This window comes from Phocoena sinus, chromosome 2 (assembly GCF_008692025.1).
Source record: "Phocoena sinus isolate mPhoSin1 chromosome 2, mPhoSin1.pri, whole genome shotgun sequence".
Classification (NCBI taxonomy): Eukaryota; Metazoa; Chordata; class Mammalia; order Artiodactyla; family Phocoenidae; genus Phocoena; species Phocoena sinus.
Window position 1 is genome coordinate 131,581,207 of NC_045764.1, and position 20,360 is coordinate 131,601,566.

Below are 20,360 nucleotides of genomic sequence, written 5' to 3' on the forward strand. Positions count from 1 at the left end.
CAGCATTCATTTTTCCACCCTAGGAACTACACAGAATGAATTTAATCCCTCCTCCACATTTATTTTATAAAAGCACTTATCTACAGGTTAAGTCTCCAGTTCTCTCACTCCTTCACTTCACTCTATGCTACTGAACATGTCTTTTTGTCTTTAAATTCCATGTTGAGCTACCAAAAGTAGTCATTTGTAGACAAGGATCATACAGTGAGTCAAAGTTGAGAGACCTCAGTGGTTTCACTGCTGCGGAGTGCCATGGCTCTCGGCTACTGGTAGTCACAAACGTGACCAACAGTCAGAGGCACTTCCACACAAGACAAAGCAAATTTCACTACATCAACCCTTAATTTTAAATAATCATATAATTACCCAAAGTCTTACTCTGTCATTCTTCTTGCTCTGATGGACTCCTTTGATTTCATTAGAGAATAAAACAATTACTGGTGCTGTTTGGGAACTTCAGACCAGAGAGCCAGCAGGTACCATAATATAAAATCAATGTTTTAATACTTTTATATACACAGTGCTTCTAGAACTTAAGGTTTTATAAGACTATTAAGGAAGGTGGGAGAATTACATATCCCTAGGGATTTCTTACCCAAGGTAATAAAATGCCAAAAGTTATAGCTAGAAAGTTATTTATTTTTTTTAAAGTACAGGCTGCAATAATAGACTGACCTTCCTCATGATTTTGGTATGATAACCAAATACAGTTTAAAAATCACAATATTCGATTAAACTTTAAACAGTCATTGAAATTGACATTACCAAATCTTATATTAGCTTTCTCCCAATATAAACATATAGCTTACTCATGAATACATAAGAAAATGGAAGGTAAGTATTGGCATGGACTAATCAAATCCTTTAATAATCAACTGAATTTTCAAAGTGCACGCATCTCGATTTCCACTGCAAGTGCTTGTTAAGCGTTCCGCATTTAAAATGCTTGACTGAACTATTTTAATACTAGGTATAAGGAAAAACATCAATTATTCCAAAACGAAGAAACATGGGATGTCACTATTCAAATATAATTATCCAATTAAGTTTAATAACATGTAATTCCAACATTCTTGGAAAAGCATTTTCTCTGGTTAATCTGCAGGACAACCCTCAAAACAATGGGGGCGGGGAGACAGAGAGACCAGCTAGAATCCTGGTCATACACAAGCCAGTTAGTTGCTGAAATAGAATCAACACAAACTCCACTGTTATCCACAAACTACACAAGGAAACATTTGAGACAGTTTTTATTAAATATACAAAAGCAAAATAAAGCAAGCAAGCTCTAAGAAGGCAGGACGACGTAAGGGCTGTACATGGTGTACAGGTCTTTGGATGGTGTACAGCACCATTGAGGTTAACTTAGATTTTAAATCTAACAAACCATGAGCACAGATGGCTAACTATATTCTGTGTTTCCCTTAGTAGTTTTAAGATCTACCTAGCCATCAATTTATTATTTAAGACATTTTTCTTCTCCAGAATATAAGAACATAACCAAAGAAATTTAGGAAAGCACTGTACAATGAACGTTAACTTATTCATTCTTTTCCATGTCAAGATGTTCTCTACATCTTCCACAATGTGCATCAATGAAACTAAAGTAGGGTAAAACCTTCACTCCGATCCCCCAGATCACCTTAGGTGGTTAATACTATTTTCCAAAAACAAGCAGAACAAGCAGCAGAGCTGTTTACTCCTTTTAGACATTTAGCTTTAAAACCATTAATTTTAATCAAAGTAAAATTGTTCTAAGAAAGCTATTCAACATATCCAGAAACAGAACCCCATGTTCTCTCTTAGCACCGCCCCAGAGTATTAGTTCAGAACCATCTGCTAAGCTATAATACTAGTGCCAGAGACTCATTAGCTGCTGGTCTGACCAGATCAATGACTGGTTTGAACAAAAGAGCTTAAATTATTCGACATTACTATCTTTCCCCTTTGAAAAGAGTGTTGTTTTAAAATATTTCGGCTGTCAGAACTTCTGATTTCCAATTATACTGTACAACTGATTATTAAGAGATGCACATTTTAAATAAGTAACTTAGATGAAAACTTTTAAATAGATTATTTTAATGGGCTTGATGCTGCTATGCTATAGCCATACCTGAAATGAAAGCCCACCCTCCTCCAGGGTGTAAGAAGAAATCCACAGAAGTCATTCTTTGTACTATGGCAATAATATTCCATGAACACTGTTCATAAATATATATAATTGGAGGAAAAGAGAAGTGTTGTATCAAGGAAAATAATTTGCTAGTTTCAAAGTGTATCTATATCTCTTATTTCCTTTCTATGCAATTATCTGAAATATTTTCAAAATATGTTGTTGATCTGCAGAGAAGATGAGAGCTATTAACATAAGTGGTCCTCAAGCTGGAAAATACTGAACAGGCTTTAAAAGACACATACTACAAACTGCCATGCACTCTGTTGCTTTGTGTAAGACCATTACCTGGGTATCTAAACTTGACTGGTAGGTCTCGCAATTCATGGTGTAATCCATGAGGCTTCTCAAATGCTTCAGTAATACCTGGTATGTCTCAAAAGTGGATCATCTTGTCATTTCCCATCACTACCCCCTTCCCATGAAAAGTAATTCAAACTTCAAACAAATTAGCAGTTTATGTACAGCCTGTGACCCAACTCTCCTCTATCCTGGGATAGGGAGTGGGTACTATCAGTTAAATATTGTGAAAATCATCAAACATTATTAATAAAATTCAGATTCAGGCATTCAAGTTAAGTTTCTACCCCATACCTCCTTAACACTAACAGGACATGTTGGCATGATACAGTATTATTACTAAGCAGAATAACTGCTAAACAGACTACATTTGTTATGTAAGATTTTTAATGCAGGAGAATCTGTACCAACAGCAAGCAGTTGCTGATACAGATAAAAACCACAGTGTGTTACACTAATGGTTTCAGAGAGTTGGAACACTCTTAGGGATAAATCAAATCACACGATAGCAAAAGTAATTGTAACAAGGGAAAAAAGAATTCCTAAATAAACAGCTGTGGCTACACAGGGTGCAGTCTGACTAAAGCTGGAAAGGATTACAAACCCAGGCTAACTACATTTCAGCTGGGCATGCAGGAAAAATAGAAATATGGCTAGGGCCACCCAAACCAGATTAATGGGGGGAACAAAGCAAACTCAGAGCAAGGGAAAGAACAAGTGGGATACTGTCAAATGCAAATATTATATTTCTGCTTTCTCTTGGTAAGTGACTTAATTTCATAAAACAGTGGAAAAGGTAAAGATGAGTGGATACTGTGAGAGCATCCAGGTACCCAATCACATGCCTAGGAACTAACAATCTACCACTGAGATGGGTGAACCTCAATCGTCAGTCATCTTTGAGGAATCAGCTAAGGACTACATATCTAATTTTTGAAGCATGAGAAGGTGGCTTTCACAAATTACAACCAGTAAACCTTGCGTTAATCCTGGAGAGTACTGTGGAACACATTATTAAAGGTATGTTAATTTATAAAGGAAAGTGGTGTTTGCTGAGAGACAGCAAGGGCTCATGAAAATGCTTTGATAGGAATACAAAAGTAACTGCCCCAGGAAACCTATGTGAAGTACAGAAGACTTGGCCAAGTCTCTCGTGATCAAAAGTTTTTGTGAACAAGAAAGAAAAATGAGTGCAAGCTGGTACAACTGGGTGGATTAGAAACTGAATTATTGCTTATACTCAGATCATGAGTCTTCAGTGCCTGGTAAGGGCTCAGGAAACAATTTACCACATGAACTGATGATCCCTCGAAGCGTGCTCCAGACTACAAAAGACAAGGTCTTTAAAGCATCTCTCATTATGAAATGGTTGGACTCTCCTCACTCTTCTGGTTCTACATCCTCTTCTTCAACATATTCACCCTCATTACCCAATCTCAAAACAGTAACAGCCACTCTCCCAAAGGTGGAGAGGCATTTTTTTCACTAGTAGAGAATAAAACAGTACAGCATCTAATTCAAGGGGTAAGAGTAAGACTTCCACAAACACATCCATAAACTCCCTTGATCATTAATGTGGAATTTCTGCCTATGGTTTTCTTTCTTTGATCCTTGAAGAAACTTTGAACCACTTAAGACTATTTTCAATTGCCTTAACTTCCTCATCCCAAATAAAGCACAAGAATGCTTACGGAAACATGCGAGCCATAATTATTTTACAAAAAAAACCAAACTTATAAGTCATTTTACCTTAAAATGTGCTGTTTCAAAAAGGAAAAAAATATTTTAAACATTTTAACTTTCACAATAATTGTTTTTAATTGGTAAGAAAAATGATGATGCTGTGCCATCAGTGTTTATGAGTCTTGTCAAGTGACAAAAGAAGGTAATGTGCTTAAACCATTTAAAAATCTTCCTTTTTAGATCCAAGCATGGTATTAAAAAAAAAATGTAATACTCTACTGTCTTTTTAAAAAATTGACAGTGATATGTCTTTATTTGGAATAAGCAAGTTTAAGAATAGCTATTTGTAATCTTTAAAACAATGCACTGAAAATAAGTCTTAATTTCAGAGTTTTATTGTATTGCACTAAAGGAACAGCAGGACGGTTATACAATGTTCTCTCTCATTCAGTTTTGAAAATCTAAAGTACTTGCAAACTCTTAAGAATATCTTCACCACCAGATTAGAGCACTAAGTATAATAACCAATTTCTTAATAAGTAATGTCTCACAAATTAAAACACATTTAAAATAGCTTTAAATGCATTCTTCACAAGTCAGCATATATTTTTGTATCATGTTCACTTATGCTTAAGAATTAAAGCAAGTATATTACTCTGGTGGAAATATGGGAAATCTCTCATTCATGCAATATACAGGGATAATATTTCAAGTCAAAGGGAAAAAAATCCCACTCATTTTTTTTAATGCATCCATATATAATCACCTATGTGATAGATGAGGAAACCCATGAAGTTTCCACAGGTCAGATATATATTTTCAATTCATCAGAAGCACCTGATATCTACAGCTAATTTATAATTAAATGGCATTTCAATAAAACCAAAATGAGGCCTACAACTTCTATAAACAAAAGCTTCCAATGGACTAAGGATAGTCAATAATTAATGCAGTCATTCAAGGGATTATGGCTGTTCCTTAAGGAGTGCAAGTTCAAACCTGTCAACACCAGAGGTATCATTTTATATTAATTTATATGTAATTCCATTTAAATTCTTTATCCGAGTATAACATATGAAAACAGTCTTTCCACAAGCAAAAAATGTGGAAACATTTAAAAAATAAGGAGTCATTTTTTAAAGTAACTGATCAGATTCCATAGGCTACTCTTGGAAACAGGATCTTGCTGGATAGAATCCCTTCATTTGGTGGCTTTTTGCATGCACTTAACTGGACCAGTTCTTCTGAGTGTTGTCCTAAGAGCTCACCAAAACATAGATCATGCTGAAAAGAAGAAAAAGGCTATTATTAACTCAAACATTCCTAATTATAAAAACTAAGAGCACCAAAAAGTTGAGTCTGCTTTATATAGCAAACTCGTTTGTGATATCACACCATCACAGAAAACGGAAAGACCGATGAATGACAAGTTCACAGTATGATTTTAATCTGCATTTATGGACTTCTGCCTAAGGTAGGATTGGCTCAGTGCATGTGCTGTAGTTGTCCCCTATTTCCTTTCCAATTTTAGCAAGTAGAACAGCACAGCTGAAAGCTTAATAGGGATCAGAGCTTAGAGAAGCAATCCAAACAGCACACTGCTCCAGAGCTATGTCTAAGAATAGGAGTGAGCATCTCCAAGGGCTCACTTCATGCCAGGCCTTCTGTTAGGTCCTAGGAGGTAGGGTAGGTACCATTATCCCCATTTTACAGACAGGAATGATCAATCAAGGAACTTTCCCATTAGAGAAAGGTTCTGGGCAATAGCAGCAAGGTTAAAAAGGAAAAGGGGACCAACAAGCAAAATAAAAAGCAACAACCATTTGATCCTACATGAAGGGCAAGGTGGGAGAGGCACGGTTCAAAAGCATGTGTGTCTAAACGGAAATACAAAGCAAGGAGGTGAGCAAACTTGATAGACTATTTTTTGTTATCATTATTTAATTAATAGACTTTTTTTTTTTTTTTTTTTTTTGCGGTATGCGGGCCTCTCACTGTTGTGTTACTCTCCCGTTGCGGAACATAGGCTCTGGACGCGCAGGCTCAACGGCCATGGCTCACGGGCCTTAGCCGCTCCGCGGCATGTGGGATCTTCCCGGACCGGAGCACGAACCTGTGTCCCCTGCATCGGCAGGCGGACTCTCAACCACTGCGCCACCAGGGAAGCCCTAATTAATAGACTTTTTAAAAGAGCAGTGTTAGGTTTACAGAAAAATTGAGCTCCAAGTAAAGAGACCTCTCATGGACCTCCCGATCCCAGCACACAGACATACATACAGACACACACAGTTTCCCTTATTACTGGCATCTTACGTTAGTGTGGTATGCTTGTTACAACTGAACCAATATTGATACATCATTAACTAGAGTCCAGTGTTTACATTAAGGTTCACTGGCTGTTGTACATTCTACAGGTTTTGACAAACGTATATTTGCTTGGCAAACGTACCCACCCTTACAGTATCATACAGAATAGTTTCACTGCCCTAAAAATTATCTGTGCTCTGTCTATTCATCCCTCTCTCCCTGCTAACCCCTGGTGACCACTGATATTTTTACTGTCTCCATAGTGTTGCCTTTTCCAGAATATCATATATTTGGAATCAGACAATCTGTAGCCTTTTCAGATTGGCTTCTTTCACTTAGCAACATGCATTTAAGTTTCTTCCATGTATTTTCATGACTTGATATATCATTTCTTTTAATCTCTGAATAATATTCCATTGCCTGGATGGACCACAGATTAAATATGTTTATCCATTACTATTGCTTTTTTTTTTTCTGGCCCCGTTGCCTGGCATGTGGGATCTTAGTTCCCCGACCAGGGATCAAACCTGTGCTCCCTGCAGTGGAAGCGCAAGCTTAACCACTGGACTGCCAGGGAAGTCCCTACTATTGCTTTTTAAAGACAGACAATGGGCTTCATTGTAAGGGCTGGGCTCACAGAGGTTCACAGACAGCCTGGGAGGGGGCCCAATGGGTCAATGGTCTTGGTGCTCGGCCTGAGGACAGATGATGGAGACAGAGTGGACTTGTGGGCTCTCGCAATCTGGGCGATTGTTTCCATTCTCCTCCTGCCGACAGCTGGCTGTCCCTGGCTCTTCTCAGAAAGGCCTTTCAGGTGGGGGTGATACCCTACTCCATCGATAGGCCTGGGACTTAGTTTGCTGCTCTTATGGGGGCTCGTGGCTGATATGACCCCCAGACTGGGTGTCTGCCCTTCTCTTTCTCCTCAATCAAGGCACTGTGTTGGCTGGGCCTCCCGCCTGGATTCGGGTGTGTATGCATGTGTGTTGATAGACAATTTAAAACAAATGAATGATGTAGTGCCACCATCTCCTGGTGAACATTTTCCCACAACTCTACATCTCCAATTTTATCATTTATTCAAGCATTCATTTATTTTCCTTCTTTCAACAAATATGTTTTAAGTGCCTACTATATGCCAGCACTGTTCCAGACACTTATTATAGAAACTAAAAACTGAAAATTAACAGAAATTAAAAGGACACATGGAATTTCACTTTTCAGAACTTTTTCACTATCTTTGTTTCAGATATGAACGTCTCTAGGTGTACTAACGGACACTCATTTTCACAAATATAATGTGTAAAATCATAAAAATACATTTTCCATAAATTTCAGTCTAGCACTTCACCCTTTTCCATAATGGAAACTAGTATGATGTAAACAAGAAATAAGCAAGTTTTCAAGTAACAAAAAGGAGAGGGAAGAGAAACTTAATTACTGCCAAAATTTCATCTAATAAAACTAGTTTTCTTCATATTTTGACAATCAGGTAGAAATTCCTCTCCAGTTGAATATTTATCAATAAAAAATGGGGGAAATGTATTTATAAAGCTTAAAGAAAAATTATAACTCCACACTCACCCGTGTCCATTTCCAGTTTTAATAAGCAGCCGTTTTCCTCCACCTACAGTACACCTAGAACAGTGCCTCTCAACCAGGGCTGATTTTGCCCCACAGAGGGCATCTGGCAAACATCTAGAGACATTTCTGGTTATTATGACTGGGGCAGGGGGAAGCTACTGGCATCTAGTGGGCAGAGGCCAGGGATGCTGCTAAACATCCTACAATGCACAGGACAGCTCCTCACAACAAAGATTTATCCTGCCCAAAATATCACAGTGCCAAGGTCAAGAAACCCTGACCTAGAGGAATGATGATATGAGTCCATCACAGTATAAAGGGAGGAAAATCAATAACTGCAGCATCGGGACTTCCCTGGTGGTCCAGTGGTTAAGAATCTGCCTTCCAATGCAGGGGATGAGGGTTCAATCCCTGGTCTGGGAACTAAGATCCCACATGCCTTGGGGCAACTAAGCCCGCGCGCCACAACTACTAAGCCTGCGTGCCTCAAATAGAGAGCCCGCGCGCCACAAACTACAGAGCCCTTGCACTTTGGAGCCCACGCACCACAGCTAGAGAGAAGCCCACGTGCCATAACGAAGATCCTGTGTGCCACAACTAAGACCCGATGCAGCCCAAAAAAATAAATAAATAATTAAAAAAATAAATAACTACAGCATCCTATATGATAGAATTTTTCTTTCCTCCATCCCATTCGGATCATGCAAACCAGAAAATAAAGGGTAGAGCATACAGTTTATGAAGAATGATAAAGAAAAAATTAAACATAATCTTGAGACAGACACTGAAGCCAAGGAGAAACTTTTTTGCAAACGCACACAGCCATATCCTCTTGCTCTGCCATGGAGAATGAGGACTGTCCTTCACTGACTGTCTGAGACTTTGGAAGCAGCATCCCTGACCCAACTTTCTGCCTCTGACTGCACATCAGTTGGCTGCCTTGACAAGTACCAGTTGATTCAATGTGTGTGAATTTGCTGATGTGCACTGTGCCGTTTTCAGTACCACCGTTCAAGACATGAGTTATTCTTCAAGTGGATTTTAAGGTGTTCAGACCATAATGCCTGCAAATGTTTCCGGCAGCAAAGTGAAATCATATTTTCGTTTTGTTTTTTAAACTTACCCATATAGGTAGTAAAAAAATGCTAGAAGATAAAAAGCTAATTTGCACCATCCTTCTTTCTGACAATATGCTAGAATATCTGCATTCATGATGGTTGTAGGGTCATAGAGTCCTGGTCCACTCATCACTGGTCTACTCATATACCTGTAATAAACACAGTTGATTAGCCACTCAGAATGGAAGCTAACCTTCAGGATGGAAAGGAGCATTCTTCTTCTCAAATAATATTTGTTACAATGAGAGGTGGTCCACATTGGGAAGCATACTTTTAGCTCTAGGTGGAGTTCTTTCCTTTTATCATCTTAATTTTAAAACTGGAGCCCCTACAGAGAACAAGGTGGTTAAACAAGTCATATCTGGTCTCCTCTACACTTTCAGAAATCCAAGAAAATTAAGAAGAACTGTAAAAAGGAAATACAATTTTTTCTTTCAACTTTTTATTTTAACATAAAGAACACTTCACCAAGATATTCCAAATGTTCACATTTACCACACAGCTTTGTCCTTCTCTTTTCTGTTCTCTCTCTAAATACACGTACATTTTTTTCTGAGCCATTTCAGAGCCAGTTACAGATGTGAAACCACTTTACTCCTAAATACTTCTTCCATATGTATTTCCTAAAATCAAGGGCAATGAGATTTTGACATGCCTATCTAAAACAAAACACTCTAATGCTATATAGATCAGATATAACATTTAGAAGTTATGGAATATGAATCTTTTATAAATAACCAAATTTAAAGTCATAAAGTAAACGTGGAGAAAAGTTAGACACACACTGTACAATCTGATTTATATGAAGTTCAAAGATGGACAAAACTAATCTAAGCTGCAAGAGATCACTGGTTCTCCTATGAAAGTACAGGGCTAACTGATTGGAATGGGGCACAAGGGACTCTTCTGGGGGCTGGAAGTGCTGTATATCTTGATCTGGGCGGTAGTTTCACAAGTGTATCCATATGTAAAAATCCACTGAGCTGTACACTTTAGACGAGCACACATTATTGTATGTAAGTTATACCTCACTTTTAAAAAAAACCCTTTAAAGAATAATAACATAAGCTCCATAAGAGGTATTAACACAGTTATTTGTGCATCCATGTGGTTTTAAAAACAAATGCTAACTAGTTTCATTTAGCATGTAAGATAACCACATCAACCATAGTATAATTAAAATTTAATTAGGAAAAGTATTAGAAGTGTATCTAAATATTACCTCCAAATATGATATGCCAAGAGGGGCATATTGAGACCCAGTGTAAGCCACTCTGCTGCACAAAGAAACATGACACAGAAGAAAGCATGGATGAGGTACTCTGGAAGGACAAGCTGGAAGAAAAACACAAGCCAGTTATCAAAATGCCTTGGCATTAAATCAACTGCTAATTTGGAAAGCAGGTGGCAACTAAGTTTCAATAATGAAAAATCAGTTTTCCTAGAATCAGAAATGAAAGATGCTACTGAGTTTTATTTCCATAGTAAGCTTTTGAACAAAAGCAGGATTATATGCCAACTGACCAGAGGATACAGCTTGCACTAAAAGAATAAGATATAACTTAAAATTTAAAACCCAAACTTATAGAGCAACAGGTTAAATTATACAAAGTTACCACCCAGATTGTTCAAACACAGTTATTTGCTAATCACTCAGAATACTTTTTCTTTCCACCATTCAAGAATGATGAAAATACAAAAATGAAATATCTGATCACATGCAACATGATATAAAAAAATCCACAAAAACAAAACTCCCCTTTAGAAGTTCACACATTAGTGTTTTTAAGCCTTTAAACAGAAACCAGGGATGCTACATATACAATATTTAGCAAACCACATCACATTACCACAAAAGTAATTTTTCAATGGAAAGCCAACAGCCAATAATCTCAGCACAGTCGGGGGGAAAGAACATTAATACGCACAGATGCAAACGATGTGCTTTCTGCAATGTAGGAGGGAAAAGACTAAGATCTGAACCATGAAACTGGAACTCTCCCGGTTCCTGAGCTCCCATTCCTACAAGGCCTTCCTATTTCTTTCAGCCTGCTTTCTCCAATGAAGGGCTACAAACACAGCAGACCAGTAGGAGCTCAGAACTCAAAATGCATCTTTTGATAGCAGGTAGTATTAAGTGAGGAAAAATTAGTTCAAGCAAAATGCTTTTTATAAAATGACCAAGAGTTCATGCTTTACTTTAAATTATCTTTCTCATCCTACAGATTTCAGCCTAATGACTCTGTTAAACATAAATACTAAAACCTTCCATTTCAAGTTTCAGCCAAAGAGCTTCCTACAAGTCACAGCTGCAAAGCCAGTTTCTCAAATGTGCTGCACTGTCCCATCAGATCTTTCCTGAGGGGAAACTATAGCTGTAGAAATAATATATTACTTATTCAAGTCCATTTTCTAGTACTCCCAAATTACTTTTCCCATTCAAAGCTGTAAAGCAAAGTTTTTAATTAATACTATTTGAAATAAAATTCCAGTAAAACCAATTAATCTATACCACTAACCAGATATTTTCTACAAATTTAAGTAATATAATAACAAGATAAACTCTGCACATATATATAAACATGTAAATAACATGGACCATTAAGCCAGCATTTAATTAAGATCAAAGTTAAACATCTGCAAGAAAATATCCATAGGAAAATCTTTGGAACACAAAGACTACAACCAGGACAAACCAAGAAAAATATATAATACATTTTATTAGGAGTTCCACTAAAGCTGCTGTTTATAATACTAGTTTAAATTACAAGAGTTTTCTTTAAAATATAATGAGCCTATTTGGGCCCTCTAAAACCAAGTGATCTAACAATACAAATCATCATCCAAGTTTTCCAGACTAGGGTATGGGGAGAAAATGATTTTGAAAGCATGATCCTTACTGCTCTTGAGCAATATTCTTTAATAAGAGTGATAATAAAGATAATCTGCAACTCTACCAGTCTTTTGTTTTGTCTTGTCTTGTTTTGTTTTTGCGGTACGGGCGCCCCTCACTGCCGCGGCCTCTCCCGTTGCAGAGCACAGGCTCTGGACGCGCAGGCCCAGCGGCCATGGCCCACGGGCCCAGCCGCTCCACAGCATGTGGGATCTTCCCGGACCGGGGCACGAACCCGCGTCCCCTGCATCGGCAGGCGGACTCCCAACCACTGCGCCACCAGGGAAGCCCTCTACCAGTTTTAATATGAAACAAATGCCACACTCCCTCCCTTCTCCTCAAAACAGTCCAGATACTTTTACTATGCATCTCTCATGAAGACCAGTCCTCTTCAATCATTCTTTAATGACGAAATTTCCCCATTAGTGGCACAAAATGATTCCATTTAGGAACCCACATTTACACAAAAACTGGTATCCATAAACAGCACATGCAAATATGGCTGAAATGATAGTACTTAAACATGCAAATCCTAATATTCTGTAGTTAAGGTTCACATTTTTAAATATAATGGTATTTGTCTTCCCCCATACTTTGGCAGAATTGTCAAAACAAATTTTCAATAGGGAAAACTGTCAGATGCACTGCTATTAAGCCAATTATCGGCACCCTATCCAAAACACAACTTGTGCTGGTGTAGAAACTTCCTTCCAATCCACTGCAGCATTAGGATGTCCCAAGCACAAAGTGAGAATTTCTTTCCATTAAAAAAAAGCCAAAAATCACACTCTATATTTTAAAATGAAATTAGTCCCTCTTAAGTTTATGGTAAATTAGGAAAATACAAGACTCTAAACCTAAAAAAATCAGGCTGTCTGGGTTTGAATTCTGACTCTATGTTAGCTGTGTGACCCTGGGCAAAGTGCCTGAACCTCACTAAGCCTCAGTTTACTCTCCTATTCATGAGTATAATATACTCACCTCTTAGGATTGTCATGAAAACTGAATGAAAAAACCCAGGTAAAGATGCTTAGCACAGAGCCTGGCACCCAGGAAAGCCCTCATCTGATTTCAGCTATTATCATCTTCATCATCATTTGGTTATTTGAAGTAATGAAAAGCCAAAGAAGATAGAATACTATTAATACATAGCTATCAAAAGGAGAAATTTCAGTTTCTTAATTTCTTGGTAACAATTAGTTTAAACAGTAAGTTAAGATGTTTTACAATGAACATTATTACTTCCCAGTGAAAAAGCAGATTCAGCTCACATTTTGCTTCATAAGAGTAGAGAAACAGCAAGTTAATACTTTTAATTGTACCTACATCAAGTCTTACTGCAGCAGTTCTTTAAAGACAAACCAGGAATCTATTCCATCATGGCTATTTATCTAGGAAACAATGATAAAAGTAGCAAACCAACTTTATAGACCCTTTCTAAATAAAATCCCTCTAGCATGCTAGGGCTTTACAGTTTTACACAACTAAAGTCTATACATGTTTTCATCTTCATTAAGTAATGTTTAAAGATGAATTATTTCATTCTATTTCTTGAAGACATACTCACTGCTTTCTTACAAAAAACCTTTCAGTTTCTGACCAGTTAGGCAAAAATCAAACCTACAGGCTAAAGGAGAATCCTCCTGTAAACTAAATGAAGTCAAATATATATATAAAACCCCTAAGCACAATGGGGGCCACATTATAACTAAATCCAGAAGAGCTCAGAACTTAGTGTTAGACAGGTCTGCTTTAGAAACTTAGAGTGGATATATACCAGAAATAACTATGTAGACATTTGTATACAAATTGTTATCCACAAAATTCTGACACCATGAATCCAAAGGTAAGCCTTACTGCAAAATTCCAGAGCCTAAGAACAGAGCTATCTACCTAAAAGGCTCTGAATAAACAGCTGCTGAAAGAATAAATAAATTCCAGAATAGACAAAACCGAAGATAAAAATAGATATGGTACTAAAGACTCCACCTACAGATTACCTCAGAGTAAGTTACCACAAAAGAATAATCTCACCTATTAAAGTCATTTCATATTAACCAACTTTCAAACACTGCACCTAATAATTTAATATCGAAGTGCCTATGGCTATAACATTTTTTTAAATGCATGAGCATTTAACAGCTTTCCCTACTTGACTGGGCCAGCAAGCAAACATTTGCATAAAATATGAAATTTCATGAAATCATAAACCTCAACAGGCATATGAACAAGCACACTGAACAGAACAGTTTACAAATACAAATGCCCTAACCCTCCCCATGAAATGAATGTAGCATTAAAACATTAAACTAAAAAGCAGTACACACCTTTAATGCAATTTTGACTCTTTTAATCTTTTTGACCTTTTCAACTGTCTTTGGCCGACAATGTAAAAAGCAGATTGGAAGAATGTTAGTATGACAGCTGACAAGATCACCAGCAGATTAATAATAGAATAGTCAAGCAGGACAGGAAAAAGAATATTTTTTAAAATTCTGCCTACTTCAAAAAGTACAAATTTATCATGCCACTGAGAATATTGGCCATTTTCAAATGATATCAAGTTAAAAGCAAAAACAGTTTAAAAATCTAGAGAAATAGCCTATATTATAACTTACAGGATTCAGGGTATTACACTGGTCTATAGGATTCTTGTAATCAGTCTTCAGCTCATCAAATGCTATAATCTAAAATAAAAATAAAATAGTTAGGATCTCTCACTTTAATAAAAAGCAGCAATAAACCTGCCCCATCAAACAATAACTGAATAAAGTTAATAGGACAAAAGCACAGGTGTAGCAACTTTATATGTACCAGTTTACAGTAAGCTCAATATATGGTAATTAATAAATAACTAGAATCACATTCAAAGAACTGAAAACACTTGTATATTGTTATCATTAAAATGATCTGATATCACTGTGATAAATACCTTCAATTTTCAATTTTTTTCACTGCCTCCACTAAAGTTATTTTCTCTGCTTGAAATAGTCTTTCCCCCAGCCATTAACTATTTACAGAAGCTCCTCTTTATCCTAAACAAACATTCTCCCTATGTCAACTCCTCCCTGTAGGTCTCCCTAACTCCCTTGGGCAGAAATAATTGCACGCCTGTCTAATCTCCACATAGAACAAGGCTTTATAACGCTATCAGGCTGGCATTTCTCATACTGGAGGAGAGGATTTAAGTTCAGGTTTGTGTCCCCCCACTAGACTGTGTGCCCCTCAGGGTGAAGTGTTTTTAATCATCTGTGCATGCCCCTCCCTTGTCACAGTGTTCAGCGGGACACTAGAAATGGACTTGTATGCTTCAATTTGTTCCCATTTGTACCTAAACACATACATTTCACAGTCCTACTTCGATTTGGAAATTCAAGAAATAGCCTCAGAATAGAGGAACACTAAGAGAATATTAAACTTCACAGCCAGGACCACCACATACAGTACTGCAGTTTCTGCACAGAACAAAAGGCCAGGTGAGGGCACAATGCCATGCACGCTTCTGCTGCCAAGCACCCTGGCATGGGCTCTGCACCAGGGGCTATTCAGGAGGGAGGACTTTTCTAATCCTCTGCCTCAAGAGGCATCTTATTCTAATTCACCTTAAGGCACCACATAGGCAAGAGCAGGCCTGTTTAAGGGCACTGCAAAAATGATCAATCTGACCTCCTTTCATGTCCTCTGTATATTCCTACCACATGCAGGTCCTTTCATTTGATCACCAAACTAAAGACTGAAGAAGGGTAAAGCCCAGGTAAGGCCAGCTTCTCATGGTGTGATGAGTGAAACAGTTATAAATATGATAAGGGAAGAAAGATCTCATCCACTTAAAATGCATTGCAAGGACTTTCCTGGCGGTCCAGGGGTTAAGACTCCGTGCTTCCACTGCAGGGGACACAGTTCCATCCCTGGTCGGAGAACTAAGATCCCACATGCCGTGTGGCGTGACCAATAAATAATAAACAAATAAAATGCATGGCAAGAGTAAATCAACTATACTTTAATATAAATAAATAAAAATTTTATATCATACCATTAAAAAAAAACAGCAAGAATCAAGAATATTTTTGTCCACACTCTGAGAAGAAATGTGGCTTTAACATTTAAGGTCACTGAACACAGAACTTCAAAGTCAAAATGCACTAAAAATCAAATAAGGGTGACACACCACTTTGTGTCAAAGTAAGAAGCCAAAGGCCCCGAATTTATGGGGGAGCTATTTTAGTTGCTGCCGCCAGTCGCCCAGGGGACAAAGAATTTAATCTGCCCTTGCTCTGGTGGGCTAGGACTAGTATTTTTATATGTGAGACAGTGCTACTCAATATTACCAGTAATCACTGAAGTCATATATTTCTAGCTTTTAATATACTGGCTTACCCTGTTAAAATTGTTAGCTTCATAAAAAGATGAGTTTTTTAACTTCTAGAATTTTATAAAATTACCAACCTGGCCTAATAAAAATTTTAATGAAAGCAGAAATAGAAGGAAAATAATTACACATTAAAATGTAAGCTCCATGAGAGCAAAGATTTTTGCTGTGTTCACTGCTATGTCGCAGGGCTTAAAATAGTGCCTGGCACCTATATAAGTGTTCAATCAATATTTACTGAATGGGACTACCCCGGTGGTCCAGTGGTTAAGAATCCACCTTCCAATGCAGGGGATGCGGGTTCGATCCCTGGTCAGAGAACTAAGATCCCACGTGCCCCGGGCTTCAACTACTGAGCCTGCATGCTCTGGAGCCCATGTGCCACAACTACTGAGCCCGCACGCTTCAACGAAAGACCCCGCAAGCCGAAACGAAGATCCCGCCTGCCGCAACTAAGACCTGATGCAGCCAAATAAATATTAAAAACAAATATTTACTGAATGAAAGGGGGGAAAAAGGGAAAACTAGCCCTATGCTTAAAAAAAAAGTACAGAACTCGCCAAAAGGCATTTTCCTTTGCTAATGACCCCTAAAACATATAAATGTTAAAAATATAAATGTACAAATAGAAGATACTAATTTCTGATTATTTATGGATATAATCAGTCAATTACCTGACATTAGCTGTGATATATTCCCAATGCATTTTAGACATTTAAGACAAGGACTGTGATCGCAAATACAATTACTTCCCTATAACAAGATCCAATTTACTAGCAGAGTATGAAACTTGTGCTTTAACTTTTTTCCCACTGCACAGTTTCTTCAGGTGATTTCAAAGGATCTTTTAATGCATATGTTGCTGAATGGGTTTCTGTTTGAGTGCTATAAGCTAGAGTTGTCAAAACTCTTCTGAAAAGATTCTTAAACTAGTGGTTTTCAAATCTTCTGTGACTGTGGGTCTGGACAAGGACGTTCACAAAGTTTTCCAAAAAAGTGCAAAAACAAAACAAACAAACAAACAAAAATCCCTAAATATAGCAAACTACACAATTCAGGATACCTCCAAATTCGATGCACATCTTTGCGGAATGACTTCTGCATTTTTAGCTTTCAAACAAATCTATGCTCCCAACTCTATTCTCCAAAAAGCATCAATCACATGAATTAGGACTAAACTGACACACGTATACATCAGCATAAAAAAATCCTCCGTACAACAATTAACATAAACTGGATTTTCTGAATTTATACTTGAAATTTCCAGATGCGTCTTCTGACAGATACTTAAAATGACCTAAGAAAATAAATTGGGGACCTCCCTGGTGGGGCAGTGGTTAAGAATCCACCTGCCTAATGCAGGAGACACAGGTTCAAGCCCTGTTCTGGGAATATCCCATATGTTGCGGAGCAACTAAGCCTGTGCTCCATGACTACTGGGCCCGCGTGCCTAGAACCCATGCTCTGCAACAAGAGAAGCCACCGTAATGAGAAGCCCGCGCACCACAACGGAGAGTAGCCCCCGCTCGCTGCAACTAGAGAAAGCCTGCGTGCAGCAACGAAGACCCAATGCAGCCAAAAATAAATTATTTTTAAAAAGAAAAGTTAGAAAAAAAGAAACTGAAGGTTACATAGTTAACAGAAAAATTAAAACTATATCTTTATTTAGAATTTTCTATTTTTTTCCCAAAGGATGCACAACCCGCTGAACTACTAGAAATCCCCAAGGGTATAAGCTCTCCACTAATCTGTGGAGTACAAACAAATTTTTAAGTCTGTAACAGGACTTAAAATCATCTACTTCACCCAAACACATATTCACTTAAATTACCCCAATACATATGGATTTAAATTACCCATTTTTTTCTTTAAAGTGCAGTTCAGGTTTTCTTAGCAAAACACAATCTAGTTCAAAATGTAAGCCATTCACAGCTCTCTTCTAAGAATCCTCATCAGCTCAGAAAACAGAGTGCCCATCAAGCAGGAAGTGATTAAATCCTCATCTACAAATGGCAGGGAATCACACATTTCAGTTTCATCAGAGGCTTACTAAGGCAGAGCTAGTTTGCATCCCAAATTATCTTTACTTATTGTCTTTATTCCACCAAAGAAGAGCCCAAAATGCTCTTCAAGTTATGGGTTCCTACTGACAAAGCATTCTGAGGGAGCAGCCTACATAAGCATTCCCCCACTACACAAGCAGTTGGGTTTCAAATAATTATAAATGTAATTACACTCCTTAGCAAAAGGGAATGGATTTGAGATTTTTTTTTTTTTTTTTTTTTTTTTGCACAAGACACTGCTACCACGTAAATCACTCTGCCTCTGTATGTTCCATAACAAATCCCTGCTATGGGCATGATGAAACCTGACTGAAAATTTACATGAGAGTGAACATGCCCAATCATTCAAACTAAGACCAATATTCCAGAAGGTACTAGAATATGGAGGGCAGAGCAAAAAATAAGATAAATTTTTAATGAATGCTGATGTCCAAAAGGCTGCTTCTAATTTTGTGTTAGAGAAACAGGATTCCTTTAAAATCTCTTGTATTTCACAGGGAACTTAACTTGTTCCTTACAGGGGCCAGTAAGGATGTGCTTCTGTCCTGCAACATGATGTGAGTAAAAGAGAAAAAAAAAAAAATTATCCTAGAGAAGCGTAAGGTTTCTGAGCATTTTCAAAATCGAATTAAAACCACCTCTACTAAATCAAGCTACTCCGAACACAGAGGTGGCTAGGAAGTCTCTCGAGAAACCTGTCGGCCAAAGTATGATTTAGGGGGAAAGTTCGGAGATAACGGTCAACAAAGTAATCAATTCAACCGGCATCAAAGTTCACCAGGAGACAATGCCGGGAGCGGGGGTGGGGCGGTGGTTCTACTTGAAGAGCACCCAACAAGTGCCTGAAAAGTACAGCTGGAAATTTATCTCAAGTAGGTTATAACTACCTCATTTGAGCCACACTCCTGTGGACACCAGAAAACAAAGGCAATCTGCATTAAATAATATTTCGGCAAACCTCATTCCAGCTCAGCACGTAGCACGCCCCTCTGCGCCCTTGACATCCTCCCGAGGGACGAGGGAACGCGGGGATGCGGCGCCGGCCAGCGAAGCGCTGTCCCGCAGGGCCCGCTAGGACCGCGGCCGCCCCACCCGGCGAGGGAGGAGTAGCAGCGCGCGCGGCCTGCGCCGGGACACAGCGGGCGCAGCCAGCCAGCCACCGGACGCCTCGCCTCCTCCTGGACCTGCAGCCCCCGGTTCGCGGACCGAGGGCGCGCAGGGCCCTGGCCGCGCGGCCGGCACCGCCCCGGCCTGGCCCCATTCCCGGGCGTGCGGACCTCCGAGGGCCGTGGCCGCCCAGACCACGGGCCCGGGGCGAAAAGAGGCTACGCCGCCACCTCGCCCTTCTATCCACGGGCCCGGGGCGAAAAGAGGCTACGCCTTCACCTCGCCCTTCTATCCCCGGCCCCGGCTACTCACATGCCAAATGGCGAAGAAGATGAGTGCGGCGGTGAGCAGCAGCGCCAGCATGTAGCAGAAGGCCGCGAACGTGAACGCCATGGCCGGGGAGGAGGAGCAGGGAGCAGCGCCGGTGCCAGCGGAGAAAGGCGGCGCAGGGCCCTCTGGGTAAAACCATTCACTTCCCGCGACCACAACCCACACCGCCGCCGCTGCCGCCGCGGGGGCGCCAGCCCTCCCAGCACGCCTGCGCACCAGCCCCGGTGCAAGGCGCCCTCCGGTGGCCGGAGTCCGCCATGCATTTGTATTGTCTGCATAGAGGATTAATTTATCTTGCCTACTTCGCTCGTTTATTCTTTGAACAAATATTCATTGACTGAGTGCCAGTATGTTCCAGGTTTTTGTGCTCCTCCTTTGAGATACAAAGGTGAGTAAAATAGTACTAGCACGGAAAGAAGTTAGTATAGTGCTG

The 20,360-nt window shown here is 39.0% G+C and overlaps 1 protein-coding gene across 1 annotated transcript; it reads right to left on the reverse strand.

Moving 5' to 3' along the window:
- Positions 1 to 621: 621 nt before the first annotated feature.
- Positions 622 to 20,133, reverse strand: CNIH1 (cornichon family AMPA receptor auxiliary protein 1). Its single transcript, XM_032622439.1, has 5 exons — positions 19,910 to 20,133; positions 14,677 to 14,745; positions 10,388 to 10,500; positions 9,171 to 9,314; positions 622 to 5,440 (listed from the first exon to the last, which is right to left on the reverse strand). The coding sequence occupies exons 1-5, from the start codon at positions 19,988 to 19,990 to the stop codon at positions 5,413 to 5,415; spliced, it is 435 nt and encodes a 144-aa protein (XP_032478330.1). The 5' UTR covers positions 19,991 to 20,133; the 3' UTR covers positions 622 to 5,412.
- Between the last annotated feature and the right edge of the window lie 227 nt (positions 20,134 to 20,360).

What these genes read in the sequence shown, in the direction of transcription:
- CNIH1 (XM_032622439.1), bottom strand. Translation starts at nt 19,990, where the DNA reads ATGGCGTTCACGTTCGCGGCCTTCTGCTACATGCTGGCGCTGCTGCTC. An exon ending in TCTTCTTCGCCATTTGGCAT is followed by an intron (nt 14,746 to 19,909) that starts GTGAGTAGCCGG and finishes TTTTTATTTTAG; the next exon opens with ATTATAGCATTTGATGAGCT. An exon ending in TTGGCATATCATATTTGGAG is followed by an intron (nt 9,315 to 10,387) that starts GTAATATTTAGA and finishes TGTTTATTACAG; the next exon opens with GTATATGAGTAGACCAGTGA.